This window comes from Mugil cephalus, chromosome 1, assembly GCF_022458985.1.
Source record: "Mugil cephalus isolate CIBA_MC_2020 chromosome 1, CIBA_Mcephalus_1.1, whole genome shotgun sequence".
Taxonomy (NCBI): Eukaryota; Metazoa; Chordata; class Actinopteri; order Mugiliformes; family Mugilidae; genus Mugil; species Mugil cephalus.
In genome coordinates this window covers 23,310,807-23,334,286 of record NC_061770.1, presented here as the reverse complement: position 1 = coordinate 23,334,286, position 23,480 = coordinate 23,310,807, and the positions used below count along the sequence as shown (strand labels likewise).

Below are 23,480 nucleotides of genomic sequence, written 5' to 3'. Positions count from 1 at the left end.
GTAGATGACAACTATATTATTAAATGTTCAACACCTCTTGAAATACATGAATTTGTTTCCTGGTTAATAAACTTTAGATCAACTTTAAAGGAGTCAAGCTCCCCACGTTAAATCTTTTTATTGCTTTACGATTTCTTGTTTTAACTCTGTGCCATTGCTATTTATTTATTTATTTATTTATTTATTTATTTATTTATTTATAAGGATTCCCATTAGTTGTGCCCTAGGGCGTTGCTAGTCTTCCTGGGGTCCACATTAAAACAATTTTAAAAAAGATGCATTAAAAAGACACATAAAGAGCAAATACTACTAAAACCTATAATAAATTTTACAATATTCTAAGATCATCAACTTTAGGCCAAGAAGTAAAATAAAACAACAACAAACTAAAAAGTAAGCCACATAATCAGTACATAATAACTATCAAGATCAACTAACGACAACTTCTCGTCTCATTAAATCAATAGTTTGACACGTTTCCAAAGAACAAACTATTTTTTTTAAAAAAAAAAACCCTCCTGAAGTCCACCCTAAAAACACATTTAGAAACATTCAGTGTTTGATTTTAGTGATTTATTCCAAACATATAAATGATGTGTATGATATATGAGCAAATACAGAGAAATGATAACACAACTCATTGCTTGGAAACAGAAATCTCTTCAATGACCACAACAAATACGCCGCTGACATTTAAAATGCTTTTCCCGTCCCCTCCTAATTTAAACCACGCGTTTAAACCCCGTGTAACGGGGGCGGCGGCGGCCGCGTTAACCTACTATGGTATTTTTTCGTGCTCGGTGCGCGAGTGCAGACGGTGTTAAGTATTCGCTGCGTGGTGAAAGCCACATTCCGATCAATACACACCACGTCTGAGCTCACAGGTCCGAGATGACTTCCGAGGTCATGCCACCGCCGGCTGCAGAGCGCGACGCTGCACAGACACCTATAGCACACCTACCATAAACACACAACACACACACACAACACACACACACACAACCACCACTTAGAGAGACATCTGACCAGAGGCCTTATCACACGGAGGTGTCAGAATGCACTTGAGGCGATCAACAAAAACGACGGGCAGCTGGCACGGTGATGTCTGTTACATGCTGAGCATGTGTGTGTCTGTGTGTGTGTGTGTGTGTGTGTGTGTGTGTGTTTGTGCGTATATAAAATCCTCCGGTGCAGGCTGTAAGTATCGTAGCAGAAGAAGGATAAAAATGAGAACCGTATTCCCGTGGGTCCTGCTGGCCCTGCTGTGTCACCAAGCTGTGGTTCGCAGCCACGTAGTGGGGACGCTGTCTTCTAACGGGGACCTGGCTCGGCTCAAGGTAAGAACACGGGAGCTCGAGACGAGTGACGGCAGGAGGATACCCACGAGACACAGGTATAGATCCACTTTGCGCCAGGACGCGACGGGTCTGGCATCTTCTCCATCTTAAGGCGACATCAGGGTACCCTTTGGGTACCTTTGGGTACATGCATTCTGCTCCATCCTCAGCAGTGAGGTGATGGAGTTGGATGGTTTTATTTATTTATTTATTTGTTTATTTGTTTGTAGTTTCTCAGTACTTTCCTTTGGTGGATTCTTGGAAAGCCCTGCAGCACAATAGGTAACCGGGCTTAGTTCACCAAAGTAAAAATGTTCCGCACCCTTACACATCTGTGTCAGAAAGTCTAGGACATATGTCTTCAACAAGGGGGTCCGCAACCCCCTAGGGGTCCACAGAGGTACTGCAACCAAAATCTTTGGTTGATTATACATTTTATATATATATATATTTAGTTTTCTTCGTCAAACACTGTACTGTTGCACATATTTGAAATAAAAACACATCTGTGTCAGAAAGACTAGGACATATGTCTTCAACAGTGCGTCCGCAACCCCCTGGGGGTCCGCAGAGGTACTGCAACAAAAATCTTTGGTTGATTATAAATTTTTTTACATATTTATTTTTAATTTTCCATCACATGTTTCCCAAACACTTTACTGTTGAAATAAAAACATAAATAATATTTGAACCTGTGTATTATTTGAACAGGTTAATATTGAATGCAAAATGATAATAATGTATATTTATAAATAGCGCTAGGTTGAGTCCATCAGTTTGGGGGCCCTTGGCCTGAAAAACCTTGAGGCTGGTTTAGGATAAAGTGCCAAACTTGTATCGTCTAAAAATAAATGTCAATTAAAGAGTTTATATGACAACTGTTGAAAGATAAAGGGACTTTCTAAGTGCAGCAGTTTCTTCCTGTTTGTTTTGCTAACTTTGTACCTGAAGTAGTCAAAGTTAAGGCCACGGGACAAGTCACACACTGAGGCCAATGTCAAGTTGTTAAAGTCAAACTTGTCTGGGTTTCACCTTGTGCTTGGCGTTTGAAAATAAGAAACTCATCGGACATTTATAGCAGGCTATGGGCAAGCATCAAATCTCTCATTTATAAAAGTGAAATTATCCATTAATTATCCTTGAAATGCATCTAAAAGTCTCCAACTAGTCCTGGCCAATGCCCAGACTTCTGCAACATAATAAAGTGTGCACAGGTTGAAAGGGTTTAAATGAAAATAATGTTTGAACTAGACAGACTGATCGATTAAAGGACACAAATTAAAATTAAACAGGATAAAACAACGTTATACGTATCCTGTTTGAGATTTCACACTTCAATACAACAACTTATTCTTGTTCCTGCCGCCTTTAACAAACACACTTTCCCCCACAAGACAAAGATCTGTGCTGAATGTAGTAATTCAGAGACGGTTTGACTGTAAACCTGTAAACCACCTCTCACCTCAGTCTCTTCTGGAGCGTTTTGAGGAGAGTCTGGCCGGAGCAGCCCAGGAGGAGTACTCGGATTACGAGGGGCCGAACCAGGAGACGGAGCGAGGCCAGGCCGGCCGAGGATGGAGCCCGGAGCAGGAGGGCAACAAGGAAGCGTTCGCGTCCTCGGAGAGAGCGGCAGCGCCGCCGCCGCCGGCTGAGGGCCTCAGCAGGACCGCGAGTCAGAGGAGCCGCCTGCAGGACCTGCTGATGGGGGCCAGGAAACGGGCCTCGGGCTGCTTCGGAGCCCGCATGGATAGAATAGGCAACGCCAGCGGTCTGGGATGCAACAGTGGCAGAGGTGAGACTGCAAATTAGGATTTAAAGAAAAAATGATGTGGAGGTCCTGTACTTAAAGAACAAACAGTAAAGAGTCATTTATTTATTACTTGTCACTTTCTTATTTAACCTCACAGTCGTTAAAATGTCCTTGTGACCAGTTATTTAACCTGTGCACTCACATCTTTGTAAATTTATTATTTATTTATCCCAGCAGGACAATTCATTTGCAGATTTTCCACATGCATCCCATAAGAAGTCAATCAAATCAACAAACAAGCCAAGGGGCACATGATAATCAATCATAAAGTCAATGCTCATTAGGATCATTAGTTAAACAAATAAATGAATAACTAAAAGAAAACAGAATGAATGAATAAATAAAACCTTAAAAGTTGGGGTGGGGTCTGCAGAAGGAATAAAAGACTGTGTGATGATTTCTCCGACTGTTGGCCACATAATAAAAAAAGTAACAACTAATTTTTTTTTCCATTTGTTTTAGTGCAAAGAAGAGCAAATACATTATAAACTAAACTGAAATGAAACTTCTTATGAAAAATAAGTGCAATTTGGACACTTTTCTGACTAAAACAGTGGACAAATTAGTAATAGCTGTTATTTTTTATTGAGAAATTGCAGTTTTCACATTTGTCCAGATCAGTCAGTTGACTCTAATTTTTGTCAATTACTATTAGAAATCACACAGAAGCCACACACTTGTCCATCTTTACAGCCTCAGTGACGCTTTAAAATGACTCCAGTAACGATACATCTTCCTCTTGTGTCCTTTTCCCACCAGGTTAATCCGACCGTCTCCTGGATCCTGGTAGAACCTCAGATGCAACAGGAGAGATCGGAAAACTGGATGTTTTTTTTTGTTGTTGTTGTTGTTTTCCTTGTCATTACAGACATATTCAACTTTTGTGTATTTCTCGTGTGCCCTTCTTTCTGTGTATGGACGACAAATCGTTTTATCTGTTATATTCAACCATGTGATGAATTTTCACCTTGAAGTGAATGAGTTAAGTGGAAACTAGAACTGCATGTGGGTTGGTGTCAAACATAAATAAACACATTTTTAATATGAAAAACAAAACCCTGTAATTTATTTCTGCAGCTGCTTTTCAGTGTGTTCAACGCTATGAAGGAACACGGGTGCAGCACAAGTCTAATTGATTAAATTCAGCATTAACTGAAAGCAGTGTAATTAAAATAATTATTAAACCAGATGATTCAGTGAGGTGACTCAGACTTACAGTGATGATATGAGGTAAAGTTTGTTCACAGCGTCAGTGGTATCAGGAGTAATGTTTATTCATCGTCTTTTTTTAGCTTTTCCTAGAACAGATACGTCGATAAGTCCAGTCCATTCAGTTAAGTTTAGAAAAAATTATTTATTTATCCCATGTGGGCAGTTCAGTTCACAGCTCCCAGCACAATAAACCGACTATTAAAACAGTCATTCATTAAACACTCAGCTCTCACATGAGTCGGTCATCAGCTGTTTTCCCATCGGATAAAACACATAAATAATTATTCAAACAAGGGGAATAAGTAGGATAGAAAAACAAAACAATGAAGCAACAAAGCGTTAAGATTAAATTTGACATTCATCAGCCTGACACTGAAGGGATAAAAGAGTTTGAGCAGCGTTTTGTTTTCCTCAGCGGTGCGTAATAGCGCCACCCTGAGGGCATTAAAGTAAATCCACTGGATGTGACATGGTCTCCCTGCTTCATAAAGCTTTCTGGACCAAACACAGCTGAGGCCAATGTGAATATTTCATGAACGGGGGCGTCACCAGGTTTTTACGGACAGGGGAGGCTCCGCCCCCAGGGAAGGCTCCGCCCCCAGGAGGTGCACAGGATGTGACGCGAATGTAGCACAAAATTTCACAGTTAAACAGCGAATTTATTTACTGTTATTATTTCAGTCTGTTTTTCAACTCATTGCAACAACAAACACAAGTTCCAACAGTAACTATTAATAACTGCTCTCAAATATTTGGAAGTCGCACAGATTGAATATGTGAATAAAATGGTTTGAACTTCAAGCCCTGAAAAATATTACTGGAATTAAATTAATGTTAATTAGTGGAACGGATTAGATGAGGACGCACTGAAGGGGCTCAATCTACGTTACACTATGAAGTGAAGGGTAATGGACAAACTTATGATCATGTTTAATATAAAAGTGCTGACAAATTCAATATAAAATGGCCAGAATATGAGTTTAAATAAATAATTATATGTGATAACTTAAGGCTATAAAATAGGTCGAGAGAGTTTTGTTCTACCAGATGAAAAAACATGAACACGATCATGAATAAGTGATCAAAATGTATTTAAAGTTGTTTTGAGCTGTGTTTCGTGGTAATTCATCCATTAACTGTATAGATTCTAATGTCAGACACTTTAATTTCTACTAAAACGAGGAAACAAACAAACGATATGTATTTGGAAAAACTTAGTGGAGACTAAATAACAATTTATTTAGTGGCCACTAAATAAAGTTCAGTAATGAAGAAAAATAAATATTGTTCTTCTGAATGGAGAGATAGGAACCAAACGCACAACTATTTGTTACTCAAGGTAACAAAAAGTGCTGCAGATAAGGCCTGGTAGCCAAAAATACTCATTTGATAAAAAAAAAACAAAAACAAACAAAAAAAAAAAACAGGTCAAGCTGAACTAAACAAAACCAAGACAAGAACTCAGGGACACCACGAAACAGTGGAGTAAGATTACAAAATAAAAACAAGAAGCACAAGAAAAACAGGGTCACGGAAAACAAAAGATACCGACGCATCAGTGAACAGCACATAACGTCTTTTCTTTTCTCAGATGTGAAAACGGTTTCGCTCTTTCAGCTCCAGTGCTTCTGCACAACCTGAACAGCAAAACCAGCAGCAAGAATAGACTGGCAGCGATTCAGCCATTAACGTCTGAACGTTTCTGACAGGCAGCGAGAAGGACGTGTCACTGCGGGTTAGAATGACAGTGACAACCACGGTCACACTGTTCTGTTCAGTCAGATTATGAACGGTCATTATAATCAGTTCAACCCCCCGTAACACACTAGTGAAACATTTGACCCAAGCAGACAGCTGATGAGGTAAATGCTGTTTTTAGCTTCCAGAACAGAGGGCCGACCGTTATCAGTCTGATCATGTTTATAAGGAAAGCTGCAGATTGTGGACCGGTATGACCTGACTGCTAACTGAAACGCTCCCAGACCAGACTAATGTGGAAAACCTTGGAGTTGGACTTCAGACCAACGTGACCAGATGAACACGAACTAAATGTCAAACACACGAGGGCAAGAAATCACAGAGCGCCCTCTTCTGCAGCATTTCAAATTTATTCATTACAGCTGAATTTGACAGAATAATTGATACCCTATTCACTACCCCACCCAATTAATTTTTTTATTTTATTTTTTATTTTTATATATATTTATATATATTTTTTTTTTATTTCCATAATATCAGAAGTTTCATTTTAGTACATTTTTAATTTTTTCAATTCATACTGAATTTAATTATTTTTTTTCATTCAGTCATGGAACAAGATAGTGAGTTTTTTATTACATTACAGAGAGAGAATATAATAATAATATAATATATAAATTTAAATATAATGTAATATAACTCTTGCCGGTTGGTGGCGGTACTGCGCCTTTAACGTGGTTTGCCGTAAGCGACATTAAAAATAACAAAGGAAGAAGAAGAGCGATTTGTTTTTGTCACGTGACCGGAAGAACGTGTTGGACGTTCGGCGCTGTCCGGAAGTGTTTTTAGCGATGCAGCCACCCCAAACCTACGAAGTTAGTAAACACGACAGCCTCCTCTTTATTGTGAGCGCAGCGGCTGTTTCGCATGATAACGAACACGGCTGTCGCCATTAGAGTCCGAGTCACCGCCGACTGTCTGTGTTTTTAGGTTGACAGCTCCGTCGCATGCTAGTGGAAGCTAAGTGGCTAGCTAACTAGGACCGCCACCTTGCGCTGCCCTCACTACGACCACGGCGAGTGTTGAGCCCTGTGAGCGCTCTTCGTTAACTTTCACTTTATTTTCTCACTGCCCTTGTTTAGCTAACGCGTGGTGGATAGTTGCCACGGGGACTTACGGTGGACAGTCCACGCTTTGCCGCTCATGTGTCGCCGACTCTCTCTCTGTAGTCTGTCCTCCTGAGTGGCTTTGACAAGACGAGACATAACCGCCTTCTGCCAGGGGCATTAGGCTGGCACCGACATGGATTCAAAGCTGGGTCGATAAGACGGCTGTCGTCTTTGGCGGTGAGTCAACAACAACAACAACAACAACAAATACAGTTTATGCTGTTACCACCGAAGTCATTGTTGCAGCTGTGGGCTAAATGCTACTCTGCTATCAGCTAACTTTAAAGTTTATTATCTTAAAGTCGCGGACTGTGACGAGGTCGGCTCAAGGGATGTCTGTGATTAGTCCGTGTCACTAATTCTTTAATGTCATTGAGATACAGCTGCTCCAGTCTGCTTTCTCCTACTGAAGCTCGGAAAAAAAACTAAGAACACTGATCATTTACTTGCATTCAGTCGCACCAGGTCATAAAAAACAACAACAAAAATAAAGTGTTGGACAATGAATCAGGGAACATATATGACTTGTTGTTTTGACGAGGTTTAGAGATTTAATCTACGAATCAGATTCAGTAAGAAGCCAAAAGAATGAAGGTGCTGATTCTTTATTTAGGATTCATGAATATGGGATTTTCCTAATAAAATAATGAGGTTGATGATATCAAGATATTTTCGATCTCTATAGCTATGACCTGTGATGTTTACTCACTGTAAAATGTTCGAGGTAATATGTTAGTTGGAGGAATGTGTGTTGGTGGTGAAATTGTTGCCTTGATGTTATGGAAGAGTACGTGACACATGTTACATGTACTTGTTTTTGTGTTTCACATAATGAGCTTTCATAAAACAAGTGATGTAAGTTTTCTTAACATGACCTCGAGGACTGAGAAGCTTCGCAGATATACAACACTGAACATTGTCATTTATTGCGTGAATGTTGTGTCCTAATGTTTATATTAAACAGTGGATATCTTCCCCCACAGTTTTCTCCCAAAACGCAGAGTTGCTCCCGTCTCCAGGATGTTGGAGGGCCTCGTCGCTTGGGTGCTGAACACATACCTGGGAAAATATGTCAGTAACCTGAACACAGATCAGCTCTCCATTGCCCTTCTTAAAGGTAAATCTGTGTTACTGCTGTGCAGGTGGTGGTAAATACTAGGGATGTCCTGATCAGCATTTTTTTTTTTTTTTTGCCCCCGATCTGATCCTTTAATATTCAGCATCGGCCGATCTGAGTCCTGATGTGATCTCAGATGAACAATGTCTACTCGCCTGCAGATTTTTACCTTAGTATTTTACTTACATGTTGTTCTCCTAGATCCTAGATAATGTAGTGAGAGTTATATCAGTAAAGATGTTTTCTCCACCGTACAGAAATTATATGTCTCATTCCGCTCAAAGCAGAGATTTCCCAGTTTCCTGGTGACACATAAATGCAGCATACATCTGTTGATCTGTGTAACTCTGAGCTGAGCAACAGGAAAACTGTCTTAAAAAATGATGACGTGATGCATATAATATCAGTCTTTATTTGAATTGCTATGTGTGGATTTGACAAATTATTTTGCCCATGTTCAAATTGCTCGGTAGTTGCACATGAATTTGCGAAAATCACATGTTTCACTTGTGGATTGCGGTTCATTTTGAGACTAATTGCACTTCAAAGCTTCAATCCTCAACACTCTGTGTCGTCGTGTGCGAGGCCACGTGATGTGATTCTGCATTTTTCTGTTGTGCTTCAGGGGCAGTGGAGCTGGAGAACCTCCCTCTGAGGAAAGATGCCCTCCGTGAGTTTGATCTTCCATTCGAAGTCAAAGCAGGTGAGACACGCTGACCGATGAACCCACAGAGTTTACGCTTGACCCTAACCCTAAACCTAAGTTCATTACCAATGAATAAACTGGCTCTGACGTCTCAGTGGGATTAATAAAACTGTTACGGCATCATAATTCTTCTTTCCAATAGGCCACTTTAAATTAAATCTACATTTATATAGACGTTTCTTAGTTAAAATGAAAAACAGTGGTCAAGACAGAGGCTGACTTCTAAGAAAGAAACTTTAGAAAAACTTTCTCTTTCTCTTTCTCTTTCTACTTCATGTGGCTGTGTGGTTAGCAGGTTGTTAAAGGTACAAACAAGTAAAAGTACATTATGAAAATGTTAATATTTAATAACCTATGTTTTCACAAAACATTTAATGAGCAACCTGACGTTTCTTATGAAAAATAAGTGCATTTTACCCCCATTGACCCCCTAGTGGACAAATTAGGAATAGCAGTTAATGTCTTGTAAACGCCACAATTCCTACATTTTCCCAAAAGTGTCTTTGATTAGATGCACCTTTGTCTTTCTTGCCCACTTTTTTTCTAACCCAACACATCTAGTAATTCAGGTTTCTTGTCCAAATTGCTCAACCTGTCTTCTAGATCTTCTTAAACTTAATTGCACAGAGATGAACTCAGAACGAAAGTGGTTCATATGCTTTAAGGCTTCACCTTCATGCTCCGTTTCAGCTTCGGTGTCCTTACTTCATGTTTTTTTTGTTTTTTTTTCTAACCAGGCTTCATTGGAAAGATCACTCTTCAGATCCCTTTCTACCGGCCCCACAGTGACCCGTGGGTCATCTCCATGTCCCAGCTCAACCTGATCATTGGCCCCGCCGAGCAGCAGGAGTACGATGGGGAGAAGGAGAGGGAGGAGGAGAGGGAGCGCAAAAGACGCCTCCTCAAGGCTCTGGAAGACAAGTTCAAAGTAGGTGGATCAGCACTGTGAATTAGAAAGTGTCTGTTCACCAGACCTGGCATTCGTTCATGTTGATGTTACTTAGACACCAGACACCCCCATAGCAATAAGTCTCCTTGATGGCAGCAGACGTCAGGATGCAGCCTAACACAGACACACACACAACTAAAAAAAAACAAAACATGAAGAACTAGATCTGGATATGAATACGCTTAAATTAAAACTCAGAGTCTGCACTACTTCTCGCCCTTATTAACCACATGTGTGTATATGTGTCGACTTTTTGCTTCTCCAGAGTGAGTGTGAACAGAGAGGAGAGTCTTACTGGTATTCTGTTACTGCCTCTGTGGTCACCAGGATCGTTGAAAATATTGAGGTAAGCTCACCTACATCAAATATCATAGATTTTGTTTAATGAGAAAATGCACAGTATAATATATATAGTGTTGTATTGTATAGTGTTGTTACTGTCATTATTCTGCCTTACAGACTGAACTCTGACTTTCTATGATCTTGTGTGTGTGTAGCTGAAGATCCAAGATGTGCATCTTCGATTTGAGGACGACTTCTGCAACCCAGACAAACCCTTTTCCTTCGGCGTCTGCATCAACAACGTGTCGGCTCAGAACCCGTCCAAAGAGCCGGTGCGTGTTCACTGAAAAGCAAACGAGACACAAATAAGACTCGTTAAATTTCTCATGGTAGCTAATAGTCTGTGAACAGTTTCACCACTTTGGAATAAAGCGGCTAATTTTTAAAGTTATTTTATTTCTTTGACTATATATTTACAAGACCCTCCCAAACACAGTATTACAGAAGTACTTTTCTATAAAAAATCATCCATGTCCTGTTTGGTCCTGTACTCTATAGGATCCTCTTAGGGCCATGTTTAGTTTTAGTGGTTAACTTTTAAAGTGAGCGCTGGTTTGTGGGGACATTCTTACCATATTAAATGATTTGGGTTCACGTTTCATTATAAAAAAACAAAACAACACAATTGAATATGTTTTGTTGTCTTTCTTTGCATTTGATCTTAACATAGATCTTCCTTTTTTTTTTTATCTGTAGGTCCAGAAGCAGTTCAGACAGAAGCAGCTGGAGATCAAAGACTTCAGTGTCTACTGGGACACGGAGTGTAAAATGTTGGGGAAGCTGCCTGCAAATCAGATCCAGGTCTGTCCCGTTAGTTTCTAGCTTATAGTTGTGGGGGCTCTTGTGTTTGTAGAGTCTCTTGAAGGTGTTGCATCCATGTAGCTTCTTCAGTTCTAATGGACAAATTGGAACATCTGTGGGTGTTGCTCATCAGAAACTAGTTTCCTCCAACTATATTTATAAATCTGGCCCAGTTTCTCTTTATCTTTCTATTTTAGCTCTTTTTTTTTTTATGTTTTATGACCTGGATGCGACGTGTTTATGTATAAACTGTATATTTTGCTCTAGCTTCACAACCTACCAAGCAGAAATGGTCTTGAATGATTATCTTGGATTATCTGACCGTGGTGATGTAAATGCATCTCCATATTTAAAGCCTGACTGTTCTGTTAACTTTGCAGGAAGCAATGACCGAGTGCATGCAAAGCCGCGAGCACCAGTACATCTTCGAACCCGTGTGTGCCTCTGTGCTGCTCAGGAGAAACACCTCCAAGGAGCCTCTGAGGTCCCGACACACCCCGAGGATTGAAGGCCAGGTCCAGCTGGAGCCCATGTCCTTAAGCATCTCACAGGTCTGTACCAAACTGGGACGACTACGGTTATTTAGAAGGCGTTAAATAATAAATCCTTAACATTTTTGTATATTCTGAAGCTGAACAGCCCAATAGGAGCCTCCACCAGTCAACCAGTCATAAGGAAAGTGTGTCCACGAAGGTTTTTTTGGAGGATCTCATGTGTTTGTCTCGTCTCTTAGGTCCAGTACCAGCAGATCATGACTTTCCTTAAAGAGCTCGACCGCAGAGAGAGAGAAATGCTTTACAGGAAGTGGAAACCCAAAGTGCCAGTTTCTGGGAAGTAAGTTTACACGCAGCATTTCATCCCAGATATTGTTTTTGTAATTTTAAATCAGATTTGTAACATTTTTTTTTGTTGTTGTTTCTTTCCTGCAGCTGCCGGCAGTGGTGGATATTTGCCATCCAGGCCAACCTGAGTGAGATCAGGGAGCAGCGGCGGCGAGGCAGCTGGGAGTTTGCTCTGCAGAGAGCACGAGACGCCCAGACCTACACCAGCCTCTACTTCCAGAAGCTCAAAGGAGTCCCACTGAATCCTCAGGAAGAGGTACTACTGTCAGATAAATGACAAACACACATTTACTCATTATTATTATTAAATATGATCAGATCTGAAAAAACAGCAACACAAACAACAACCAAATATTGATCGATCAGTGTCCTGATATCCTTTCATTTTAATAGTGGAAGAAGCTAATCGGGAGTTTTTAAAGAGTTACAGACAAGTAACTCTTACTTCCTACATTTTCTTCTTCTTTCTTCTTTCTTCTTTCTTCTTTCTTCTTTCTTCTCTCTTCTTTCTTCTTTCTTCTTCTTGATTCTTTCTTCTTGCTTCCTACATTTTCTTCTTCTTGCTTCTTACTTCTTTCATCTTTCTTCTCTTCTCTTCTTTCTTCTTTCTTTCTTTCTTCTGTTCTTCTTCTTCTTCTCTTGCTTCTTTCTTTCTTTCTTTCTTCTTGCTTCTTACTTCTTTCTTCTTTCTTTCTTCTTTCTTCTTCTTGCTTCTTGATTCTTGATTCTTTCTTCTCACTACTTCTTACTTATTTCTTCTTCTTCTTTCTTCTTTCTTCTTTCTTCTTTCTTCTTTCGTCTTTCTTCTTCTTCTTCTTGATTCTTTCTTCTTTCTTCTTACTACTTCTTACTTATTTCATCTTAGTTCTTGCTTCTTGATTCTTACTTCTTGCTTCTTGCTTATTTTTTCTTGCTTCTTTCTTCTTGATCTTTTCTACTTCTTTCTTCTTACTTTTTTCTTCTTCTAGCTTCTTCTCCTTTCATCTCCCTTGTGCTCCTCATTCTTCTTCTACTTCCCTTTCTCCTCCTCTCTTGTCTTATTCCTTTTCTCCTGTTACGTCTCTCTGCATTTCCACTGGCTGTACTGATGTGTCCTTTCTTCTCATCTCCCTTCTTCCTCCTTCTCGTTTGACTTAAATTGGCAGTAACTAAACCAACTTACAGGTGCTTGGCACCAACCAGAATAAATAATATCCTGTTGAATGTTGTGTGAACTAATATTGTTAAGTCATGTAGTTTGTGCTAGTTTGAGATTTACGTGCTTTCAGTATCAGTGAGGAGTTTAAGAAGCCTTCAAGTCTGAGCCCAGAGAGAGACACTTGTATTTCAAACACAGTCAATAAAAACTGGATTTTGTCGCCACCCAGAACGAGCTGGATCGAGTGGAAGAAGAGCAGACGTTAGAGGAGCTGCAGAGTCTCCGAGAAGTCGTCCATGACTGGTTTCGAAAGCAGAACGAGATTGCAGAGGTATGATCTGATCTTTCTTCTCAGCGGTGCATAAAATTAACATTCCAGCCCTACGTTGGTGCTTTCTACGTAGAAATGAGCTTCTGCCTTCAGTTTAAACTCGTTTCATGTCATATATAGAGCTATATGTGAGTTGAAATCAGTCCCTTGCACTGATCTCTGGTTTCTCCTCTTCCAGAGTGTACGGGAGCCCAACAACGACACAGAGTCCTCTTCACCGACCTCGTCTCTTCCAAAGAGCAGGAGCTCGGGGATGATCCAGTACCTGCAGTCCTGGTTTCCAGGCTGGGGAGGCTGGTACGGAGATTCCCAGGATCAAGTCATGCCTGAAGAACTCCTGCCAAGTCCGTCCTCCTGGGATATTTTAGGTGACTCTCCCGTCTGATGCAACAAGAGTCTTGACGACTAAAGAGTTTAGATGCGATGCTCTCATGTTGAATGTAATCGTGTGATTTCTCCAGCAGAGACAGAGGACTTGTTCGACCCGTTGGAGGACTCTCACACTCTGAACACCGTCACCAGGCGAGATCATCTGTTTGCCCGGCTGGAGTTCTTGCTGGAGAAAGGCAGCGTCACACTCATCCACCAGAACAGGAAGGGCCACACACTACATGAGAATGGGGTCATTCAGCTCGAGTTCTCAGGTAAATCGATGCAGCGCCTGGAATGATGGAAAGGATTTGGTTAAATGAAGGAGCATCTCATCGTGCCTTTATTATGGCTTCTTTTGTATTTGGCCAGTAGGTTTGAAGACTTAAGTGGATAAAGTATTTTTCTGCACTATAGTATAGTTTAAGTAGTTTCAGAATCAGAAAACTTTATTAATCTTATTTTCTCTGTCATTTTGGAGAATTTGAAATCTGTCAAGTTCGCTTTTAAAACGATAATTGGACAAACGACTATTATTTGTTTTTTTATAACTTTAGTGTTAGCTCAAAACAATCACTTTTGATTGACTTTGGTCTCCTGCAGGAGAATGATGGCTTTATCTTGAAAAAAGAGATGGTGCGTCCTGTGTTGGGCTGGAGAGGTTGACTTATATAATGAGAGGAAAGGCAGAAGAATTTGAGTTTGAGTTGCATGTACAACTTTGACATTGTTGTGAGGAGCTGTGATATTATTATACCATTGTTTACTTCATTATTTATTTATTGTCATTTTAGTTATGTTTAACATGTTAAATGTGATCCTTTTTAATATGAAAAATGAATTGACCATTATTTGGTTTATATTTCTAAAACAGTACAAAAATGAAAAAAAGTATTTTTCTGTCGTGTAAAATGAAAAAATGAATATTACATTTAATTTTCTGTGTGTTAAAATATAAAAGTGCAGCTAGCATAATATTTTTTTTTTTGTCATTTTAGTCTTTTTTTTTTTTCCTATAATAAAAGATTGTGTGAAAAGGAGGATCTATACACTTGGATCAATGCAAATATTGTTAATTATAAGATTATAAGATCCTTGTTTTCACCCATTTTTACATATGGTTTTCTGGCCCGTTGACATATCCTGACATATTCTTGTCGTGATATTTATATAAAAATAATATAAAATTTGTTTAAAACCAAACTTGAACGACCAAAACGTACACCGACTCTCGAGATTATGGAAGATGTAAAGTTATGCAGTAAATTATGAATAACATACTGAAGTAGAAACATTATAACTTTTGCAAGATATTAAAAAAACTTGACTTTTCTGACTCCACAGTGGTGAAGGTGATAGTAGAGTCTCTCCCTCGCTCTGAGTCGTCCTTGCTCTCTGTGAAGCTGGGAAGTTTGTTCCTCAGAGACTTGACGACTCAGGACTCCATCTTCCCAGTTCTGGTGTCTCCCAAAACGGTAAGAGCTCAAGGACAAGGGCACCTCCCTTCAAGTACATATTCATTTTATTTTCTGCTGTATTTTGAATCATTAATTACAATTTTAACATTTTATTTGTTGTCTTTTGTAGGACAAAGTTGTTGTTGCTGTCAGTCAGTCTTCAGGCCAGTCTGGTAAGACATCGGTTCATTATTATTGGCACTCATCAATTATTCATTTGGACAGAATAGACTCTCCCAGCATTCACTAAAAGGTTTGTCTCTTCATAGATGTCCCATTTGTTTTTGTCTCGTCAGGATCCGGTGCAGACTGCTTGCCATCCCCAGTGTTTGAAATGATCTATGAGCGTAACCCTACAAGGTGTAAGTTTGAAAGAAGACTGGAAGTAAACACTAGTCCGCTGAACATCATCTACAACCCACAAGCAATAAGAAAAGTGACAGAGTTCTTCTATAAAGGGAAAGTTCACACTTCTGGTAAGTCCATAAGCCTTTTTATGGTTTGGATACTTTCTGTTACAAAAAGGGGTTTTTATGAGTGACTGAATTTAGAGAACGATCAGGCACAACATTAAAACCACTGACAGGAGACGTAAATGACATTCATCATCTTGAGCTGGGAACCTGTGGATGTTACTTAGACATGTAGCACCCACCTAGAACAGACCAGACACCCCCACCCCATAGTAATGACCCTCCTTGATGGCAGCAGTTATCCCCAGCAGGATACAGCCTGACACACACACACAAAAACTCTGTAGGTACAACTCAAGAAAACATGGAGAACAGGTGTTGACCTGGCCTCCAAATTCATTATAACCCAAACTGATCAAGTATCTGAGGGATGATCGACAGAGGAGACCCATTAACAACATCTTGTTCCCAGACACCACAGGATAACCCCAGAAAGCCCATATCGACTATGTAATGAGTTAAAGACCTACACAATATTAGGAAGGTGGTCATAATGTTATGCCTGATCGGTGTATCTGCATATATTTGGACACATTTTTTGTCTTAATTTTGTTTAGGAAATCATAAATGCCTGAATGGGTGCATATTTGTACAGATTCTTTTAAATGCATATTTCTATGTCTTTTACTACATTTCTGCCAAGATGCAATAATGTTGCAGATTATCGTACATCTGTCATATTTCTTTGATTCCCAGGTTTTGGCTACCAGTCAGAGCTGGAGCTGCGAGTCGCGGAGGCTGCCAGGAGGCAGTATAACAAGCTAAAGTTGCAGACCAAGGCAGAGATACGACAAACCATTGATCAGCTACTTGTGGGAGAGTTTATTGTAAGAGGGACTTGCTGCAGGGTGACAGAATTAGTTGACGTTTGAATTGTTGCTAAAAACCCACTGATGTGTTTTCGTTGTAGGAAAACAGTAAGCGTTGGACTGTGAAATTGGACATCTGTGCACCCCAGGTGATTTTCCCAGATGACTTCCAGTCAGGGGATCCTATGTTAGTTGTTGTTGATTTAGGCAGGATACTTCTGACGAACTCTCAAGGTAAAACAATCAGCTACTTTACAGAATATATTAAACTGGTTTTCAACTCTTCACTCACTGTTCCTCATTTTCATTGAAGATGACACTACGACAAACTCGAAAGCTACTCCGCCAGAAAGGGACGACATGAGTGATGAGGAGTACCAGACTCCTCTTGCTACGCCGCCAGAGTCTCCACCGCCTGAACTCCTGAGCTTGCCTTTAAAAGACCAGTTCAAAAGCCCTGAACTTCCCAGCCTCCGATCCCCGGAAGGCATTCAGGCCTACAGCAGAAAGCTTTATGAAAAATACTCCTTATCATTCAAGGATCTGCAGATAATGGTTGGCCGCTATAAGGACAACTGGAAACATCTTCAAGAGAGCGAGGTCGGGCCGACACACGTGGTGGAGAAGTTTAATGTGCTGCTGCAGCTTGAACAGAGGCTACGCTACACGTCAGACCCTCAACTCCCTGGGGCTGTGCTTTCAGGAACCCTGCCAGACCTCAAGGTCCACATAAACCTTGAAAAGATGACTGCTCTCAGGAGTTGTCTGGCTCGGTTAAGCAGTCCAGCCATGAGTGAAGGAGATCAAAGCCAGACGGGCAGTCCAAATATGAGGCCTTCCGATCCTCTTACCCTGCGCCATGACAAGATATTTCAGAGGGAGGACAGCTCCTGGAAGCTGCAGGGATCGGCCAAGAACCTGACTCAGAGCGTGATGACATTAGAGCAGCACACGCGGGAAGTTCTGGTGGAATCTCGTCTGCTGTTAGCCGAGTTCAACATTAACTACATGCAGCTTGGTGTAGAGAGCGACGGCCGCTACATATCTGTTCTCAAAGTGTTTGGCACAAATGCTCATTTTGTCAAGCGGCCTTACGATGCCGAAGTCTCTCTGACTGTCCACGGGCTTCTGCTGGTGGACACCTTGCAGACTTATGGTTCGGACTTTGACCTCCTCGTGGCGTCTCATAAGCATCTGAGCTTCGACATACCCACTGGCAGTCTCAGAGAAAGCCAGCCATCGTCTCCTTTGTCATCCGACGGCAGGTCTCCCGAACATCACGGCAGCCACACTGAGTCATCCGCTGGTTTTCCAATGGATAGATTCCCCCCGGTCAATTCCTTTTTCAAAGACCAGGAAGCCCTAATTAAGCTTGAGTACCAATTTGTCAGCTCAGACTGCCCCTCGATGAACCTAGACAGCTCGCTTCAAGTTGTAAGTATGCAGGTCAATAACCTGGACATCATTCTCAATCCTGAGACTATGGTGGAGCTACTCAAGTTCCTGCAGAAGTCTTTCCCTAAAGAAGAAAACACTTGGACACCTGTTCAACAACATACAATCCATCCTTACAGTGAGGAAGAAGACAGGACGTATCAGGCCACCTATGCACAAAACAAAGAACTGACTGTGGAGATCCACCGTCTAAACCTGCTCCTCCTTCGGACCGTGTCCACCGGTACTGTCTTGGGTGCTGAAAAGAAAGGGTTGAAGATTGCCACTGCCAGCATTACTGACACCAAGGTCAATGTGTCCATGTGCGATCGGTGGGACATCAATGGTTCCCTCGGATCCATGCAGTTGGTGGACCTGACCCAGGACGGAGGCCGAAGCCAGTTTGTGGTCAGCATTGGCAGCGTAGAGGACAGCTCCACAGGTCTTCCTGCATACTTTTCCGAACCGGGAGGCTCTTCCTCAGAAGCTTTAAATTTTCGCGTCATGGAGAAATCCCAGGGGGAATGTTCCTTGGTGCTTAAAATGGCTTCTCTGCACTACAACCACTCAGCCAAGTTTCTGAAGGAGCTGAGTCTTTCGGCCAATGAGGTCGAAGACAATTTCCGCTCCATGTTGAAGAGCGCTGCCTCCAAAGTGTCGACAGTTCTGGTCACCAAAACGGCAGAGTACAGTGGTATGGTTTCCCTCTTTGACACACCTCTGCGAAGAACTCGAACTTTGAGCCAGAATTGGACTTATCCATATGAAGAAGAGGAGGATGTTCCCACGGAGGACCCTGAATCCGCCTTAGACACATTCTTTGTAAAGCTGACCCTGAATATCCACATCGAGTCACCTGTTGTGTCCATTCCCCGTAAACCTGGACACCCTGAGCTTTTGGTTGGTCACCTGGGAAGCATCGCAATACAGAACTTTGTCACTGGACAGGACTCAGAAGGAGAGAGGTTGCAGGTGTTGGTGAAGGATATACGACTGTATTCTCTCAACTTGGGCCATATGGTGTCAAGGCGAGCCCCCACAGAGGATAACCCTGGCAACACATCACCATCCCGCAATGGGAGTGTCAGTCAAGATGAGCCACAGTTCACACGTCATGACTTCTTTGAATCCGTCAACCGTGGAAAAGGTACAAAAACATCATTCTATATGTGATAATTCCAGGATGCAGCCCATTTTATATGCAGACTATGATATGAGTTCATAAAATGTGTTTTTCTCCATCAGCCTTCCATATATTGAAAGACACGACGATACAGTTCACCCTGGAGAAAGTTCCCGTCGACGAAGACGCCCATTTTACTTTTCTCGCCGTAGAGGAGCCGTGCAAGAGCACCGGGCTGCTGAAAATTGAGGGAAAATTTGTCAACACTGTTCAGGTATATACTATATTTAGCACAACCATGAATACTATTATTTATTTTTTGGGTTTGTGAGATTTGTTTTGAGGGGGACAGGACTCAGCCATTGGTTCCGTTTTAGATGAATGGTGAATTTCATTGCGTCAGGCCTTTGTCCGCATGTATCAACCACGACCAGCCAGACTTTAAGTGTCGTCCATCAACCTGGCCCAATTTGCAGCATGCAAATTTGAATCGAATCAAAGAAATTCACACAAATTTTGAATCTGAGATGAGATAAAGAAATGGTAACGAGGATAGTGGCCTGCTGTCTTTCTGATGGTCCAGCGCAAGCTCATTAGTTTTGCTGATATGGGGATTTGGATGAATGTTGTTTGACCTTGTGATGGATGTTTAAAATACTCCTCTACAACAATAGGAACAACAATAGCCTTTACTTAGGGCTTCTCACTGGACATTATTTACTGGAATTATCCACGTCAGTGTAGTGTAATATAGTAGAGCTTTTCCATATTGCCAATGGATGACACTGGATCACACTTTTACTATAATATACTATTTATAATACTTTCTACTTTACTTTCTGAACAAAATTCAACTAAAAAGCACTGGACTGATGTAGAATAAATTGCAAGTTGACAGGCTGGTAACCCAAAGACAGTAATTCTAATTCAGAAAAACAACAGAATTTGGTTTAAAATTGAGTTTCTAAAGACGTTACCTTTGGAAATGATTGATTTTTTTTTTCTACTAATCTCAACATTGCATAGAAAGAGTGAGAATCACTTTCACTACCTTCATTTTGAGTAGAGATCAGGAATAATACATCAAAACAGCTTGTTAATGAATGTTTGAAGTGTCTTTACTCATTGGGTATTGAGTGTATGATTGTGTGATTCTCTGCTCATAGGTGAACCTGTGCAAACCTGTGTATGAACAAGTCCTCCAGACACTGGACAATTTGTTCCTGATCGAAGAGCAGCGTGTCACACCCAGCCGACCGCCCACTCCCCCGCCGCCGACTCCTTCTTCCACCAGGCCCCACCGGTTTCCTGACCTCCAGGGGGGGCTGTTCGCCAGAAACCCTCCAAACATCAGCTTCTCCCACTCCTCGCTCTCTTCTTCTTTGCCTCTGCAGTCTCCTAAACCTGCTTTTGACTCACCTACGTTCACTCAGCTAATAGTCACACTACATGTGGCGGAGTTACAGGTCCAGCTCAGTGCTGACCTGACCCAGGGCTCCCAGGGTCTAGTTTGTTTGCGTTTTCAAGATCTGGAGGGAGACTTCACCAAAAATCATCCTCACTTACTGACGGTCCAGCTGGCTCTGCGCTCACTACTAATGGAAGACCTCCTGGAGCAGAACCCCGAGTCCCAGTACAAGCATTTGATGGTGTCTCGCGGAGCTCCCAAGCCTTCCACCTTCAGTCCAAAGGAGTACCTTTCCCAAAGCTGTCCATCAGCTTCTAATGCACTGTACCCGGACATGCCCCGCTCACTTCCTGCCCACATGGAGGAGGCCCAGAACGTCTTCCAGCTCTACCAGAGGCACCCCAGCACCCCTTCATCCAGCAGTCGCAAAACCAAGAGGGGCCCGAATTGCCCCAGTACTCCACCTCCTTCTCCTACCCACCACACATCCTCCACTCTACCGCCCCCAGACTTTGACGACTCCTTAGTTCATATCAACGTCCTGCTGGTGGACCAGAACCACCCAGAATTCAAAACGCGCTATGGTGGCGTGGGGCGAAGTGTGGACGTCGACTTCAACTGCCTGGACGTTGTGATCACTCTGCAGACCTGGGTGGTTATTCTGGACTTCTTTGGTATTGGCTCCACAGCCAATAATCATGCAGTGAAGGTGCCTATGTCACCACCACATGTGCCGGGACATATTCTCTATGAACCAGACGGCAATGAGGAGGAGGAGGAGGAGGAGGAGGCAGCAGAGCCAGTTAACATGAAAGTAGACCTAAAGGTAGGTCACATGGCACTGGTGCATGTAGATGAATTGCTGGGTTGTCTAGATAATACAAAAAACGAAATTAGAAGACTTCTGGTAGAAATACATGTTTGAGATCTATCTGAAGAAATCATGTATTTTGTATTTGTTAGTAATACCTACAGTTCTGCTTAAAAGTGACTCAGAACATCAGCAGAACCCAATCACACAAATGAAAAATGGCCAATATTATGAATCTGTGAGCAAATATGAGTGCACCTCTAGGGTTATAAGAGAATTTCACAGCCAAATCAGAGTCTGTCTGTTAAGAAATGTTTGTAGTCAGTGTAATGAGACTCATTTTGTCTCAGTCTGATCTTTTTGTGGAAGTGTATAGTGGCACAAGGAGCTTAGAAGAATAGTTGTTGTTGCTCGTCAGGCTGGAAAAGTTAAAAAAAACAAAAACACCTCTAAAGGTAGGTATGTACGTAGGTAGGTACTTTATTCATCCTGGGACCTTGCACCTGGCAGGTGTAGCAGCACTGTACAAGTCACTCGACACCATATATACTATGTAACAGGAAAACAAAATATACTATTATTAAAACAAGTGAATGCAAATTCACCAGATTGTGCAACACAGTATGTACGTAAAAAAAATTAACCAATATTGTTATAGAACTTAAGGGACGACAAAGCAATACTGTAGCTGCTTTATTTAAAATTACAAATAATTATCATATTGTAATAAAAGATCCAGTGTAGTGACTTTGAAAATATGTATTTTTTCTTCTCCCTATGACAGTCTTAGTGATGCGTCAAGTGGTAGTTATGTATTGAATGTTGTCTTTTCTTTTCCAGGTTCATTCTTTATCTCTTATACTGAACAAGAAACTCAATGAACTTGCCAGAGCTAGCGTGTCCAAACTATCTGCTCATCTGGAAATGCTTGGTGTGTATGGAACACTTTCAAATTCGTCCCGCTTACGATTTAAAAAACAAAACAAAGTACGTGCAGATTTTACTTGATGTCGTCTGGTTCTGTCTAATGTTTCAGACGGGGACCTGGCTTTACAAGGCAGTTTAGGAAGTTTATCCCTAAGTGACCTGACGCCGCATGGAGACCTCTACAGAGAGCGCTTCACCACACAAGGAGAAGAGGCCCTTATTTTCAACATTCTCAAGTACGTATCATAAAAGATCTAACTTGATATTGTGCAGAAGAGTTGGTCTGTTTTTATTTTAACTTTAACTCATATTTTGATCTATTTAGATACGGCAAGGTTCATCCTGACGTGGAGCGGGAGTGTGACATCAAGGTGTCTCTGCAGATGTCCTCAGTGCAGTATGTCCACACCCAGCGCTTCCAGGCGGAGGTGGTAGCTTTTATTCAACACTTCACCCAGCTACAGGATGTCCTCGGCAGGCAGAGGGCTGCAATGGAGGGTCAGGCTGTGAGTGTTGGTTCATAAATCATAAATTACGTTAGAAACACAACAATCATTCTAGCGACATTGACCATCACTGTTCTGCCGGGAAACAACCTTCTGCACACACAAAAAGCTGATTTTTGGTTTTAAACTCTCCATCTCCTGTTTGTGTTTACAGGTGCGAGATCATCCTCAGAGAGCATCCAGGGTTTTGCTGGATATTGAGGCCGGCGCTCCAGTTATTGTCATCCCAGAGAGCTCCCATTCACGAAGGGTCATTGTGGCGAACCTCGGTCGGCTGAGGGTGCAGAACTGCTTCCTGCCAGCGGGGGCGCATGGGACCTTTTCCCTCCAAGACAAGGTGAAGAAATCCAGCACTGCACACACGTTGTTCATCCACTTACACTGTGATCCCTGGATGTGCTTTCTTTCATTCATGCATCCAAAGGTATTCTCGTGTAAGTATATAATGATCATGATGTCATGATACTTTCTTTTTTGTTTTTTTAAAAAAAGGAGCATCTCCGTACTGCAGCAGGGAGGAGTAGTGAGCAGGAGAAGCCTAGACCCTCGGCCGGCAGCACCACCTCATCCACTGGGTTTACCCTTGGTAGGCCACAAGCTGCAGAAACAAGGAAGACCCATGAGGAGGACGGTCCTCAAAGCTTGGGTGAGCATTACTTTGTAGTTTGAAGCTTTATTCAAATGCTGTGTGTATTCCAATGTACATTCACA

The 23,480-nt window shown here is 41.6% G+C and overlaps 2 protein-coding genes across 4 annotated transcripts in view; both read left to right on the top strand.

Moving 5' to 3' along the window:
* The first annotated feature begins 1,171 nt into the window (after window positions 1-1,171).
* Window positions 1,172-4,198, top strand: nppa (natriuretic peptide A). The gene is made up of 3 exons (XM_047600511.1): window positions 1,172-1,337; window positions 2,805-3,129; window positions 3,907-4,198. The coding sequence occupies exons 1-3, from the start codon at window positions 1,227-1,229 to the stop codon at window positions 3,909-3,911; spliced, it is 441 nt and encodes a 146-aa protein (XP_047456467.1). The 5' UTR covers window positions 1,172-1,226; the 3' UTR covers window positions 3,912-4,198.
* A 2,559-nt stretch (window positions 4,199-6,757) lies between these two features.
* Window positions 6,758-23,480, top strand: part of vps13d (vacuolar protein sorting 13 homolog D) — a 44,293-nt gene continuing 27,570 nt past the window's right edge. For 2 of the 3 annotated variants that reach the window (XM_047585075.1, XM_047585065.1), the window contains exons 1-26: window positions 6,758-7,403; window positions 8,210-8,343; window positions 8,969-9,046; window positions 9,787-9,977; window positions 10,264-10,344; window positions 10,496-10,612; window positions 11,037-11,141; window positions 11,522-11,692; window positions 11,875-11,975; window positions 12,071-12,239; window positions 13,351-13,452; window positions 13,631-13,820; window positions 13,914-14,096; window positions 15,166-15,296; window positions 15,409-15,451; window positions 15,575-15,754; window positions 16,448-16,578; window positions 16,662-16,794; window positions 16,874-19,141; window positions 19,240-19,391; window positions 20,284-21,351; window positions 22,177-22,267; window positions 22,373-22,499; window positions 22,589-22,769; window positions 22,924-23,106; window positions 23,262-23,415. In XM_047585075.1, coding sequence (XP_047441031.1) covers window positions 8,247-8,343; window positions 8,969-9,046; window positions 9,787-9,977; window positions 10,264-10,344; window positions 10,496-10,612; window positions 11,037-11,141; window positions 11,522-11,692; window positions 11,875-11,975; window positions 12,071-12,239; window positions 13,351-13,452; window positions 13,631-13,820; window positions 13,914-14,096; window positions 15,166-15,296; window positions 15,409-15,451; window positions 15,575-15,754; window positions 16,448-16,578; window positions 16,662-16,794; window positions 16,874-19,141; window positions 19,240-19,391; window positions 20,284-21,351; window positions 22,177-22,267; window positions 22,373-22,499; window positions 22,589-22,769; window positions 22,924-23,106; window positions 23,262-23,415 — 6,427 coding nt within the window. In that variant the 5' untranslated portion in view covers window positions 6,758-7,403; window positions 8,210-8,246. The remainder of the gene's footprint in view (window positions 7,404-8,209; window positions 8,344-8,968; window positions 9,047-9,786; window positions 9,978-10,263; window positions 10,345-10,495; window positions 10,613-11,036; window positions 11,142-11,521; window positions 11,693-11,874; window positions 11,976-12,070; window positions 12,240-13,350; window positions 13,453-13,630; window positions 13,821-13,913; window positions 14,097-15,165; window positions 15,297-15,408; window positions 15,452-15,574; window positions 15,755-16,447; window positions 16,579-16,661; window positions 16,795-16,873; window positions 19,142-19,239; window positions 19,392-20,283; window positions 21,352-22,176; window positions 22,268-22,372; window positions 22,500-22,588; window positions 22,770-22,923; window positions 23,107-23,261; window positions 23,416-23,480) is intronic. The other variant, XM_047585083.1, reaches the window with a different exon arrangement.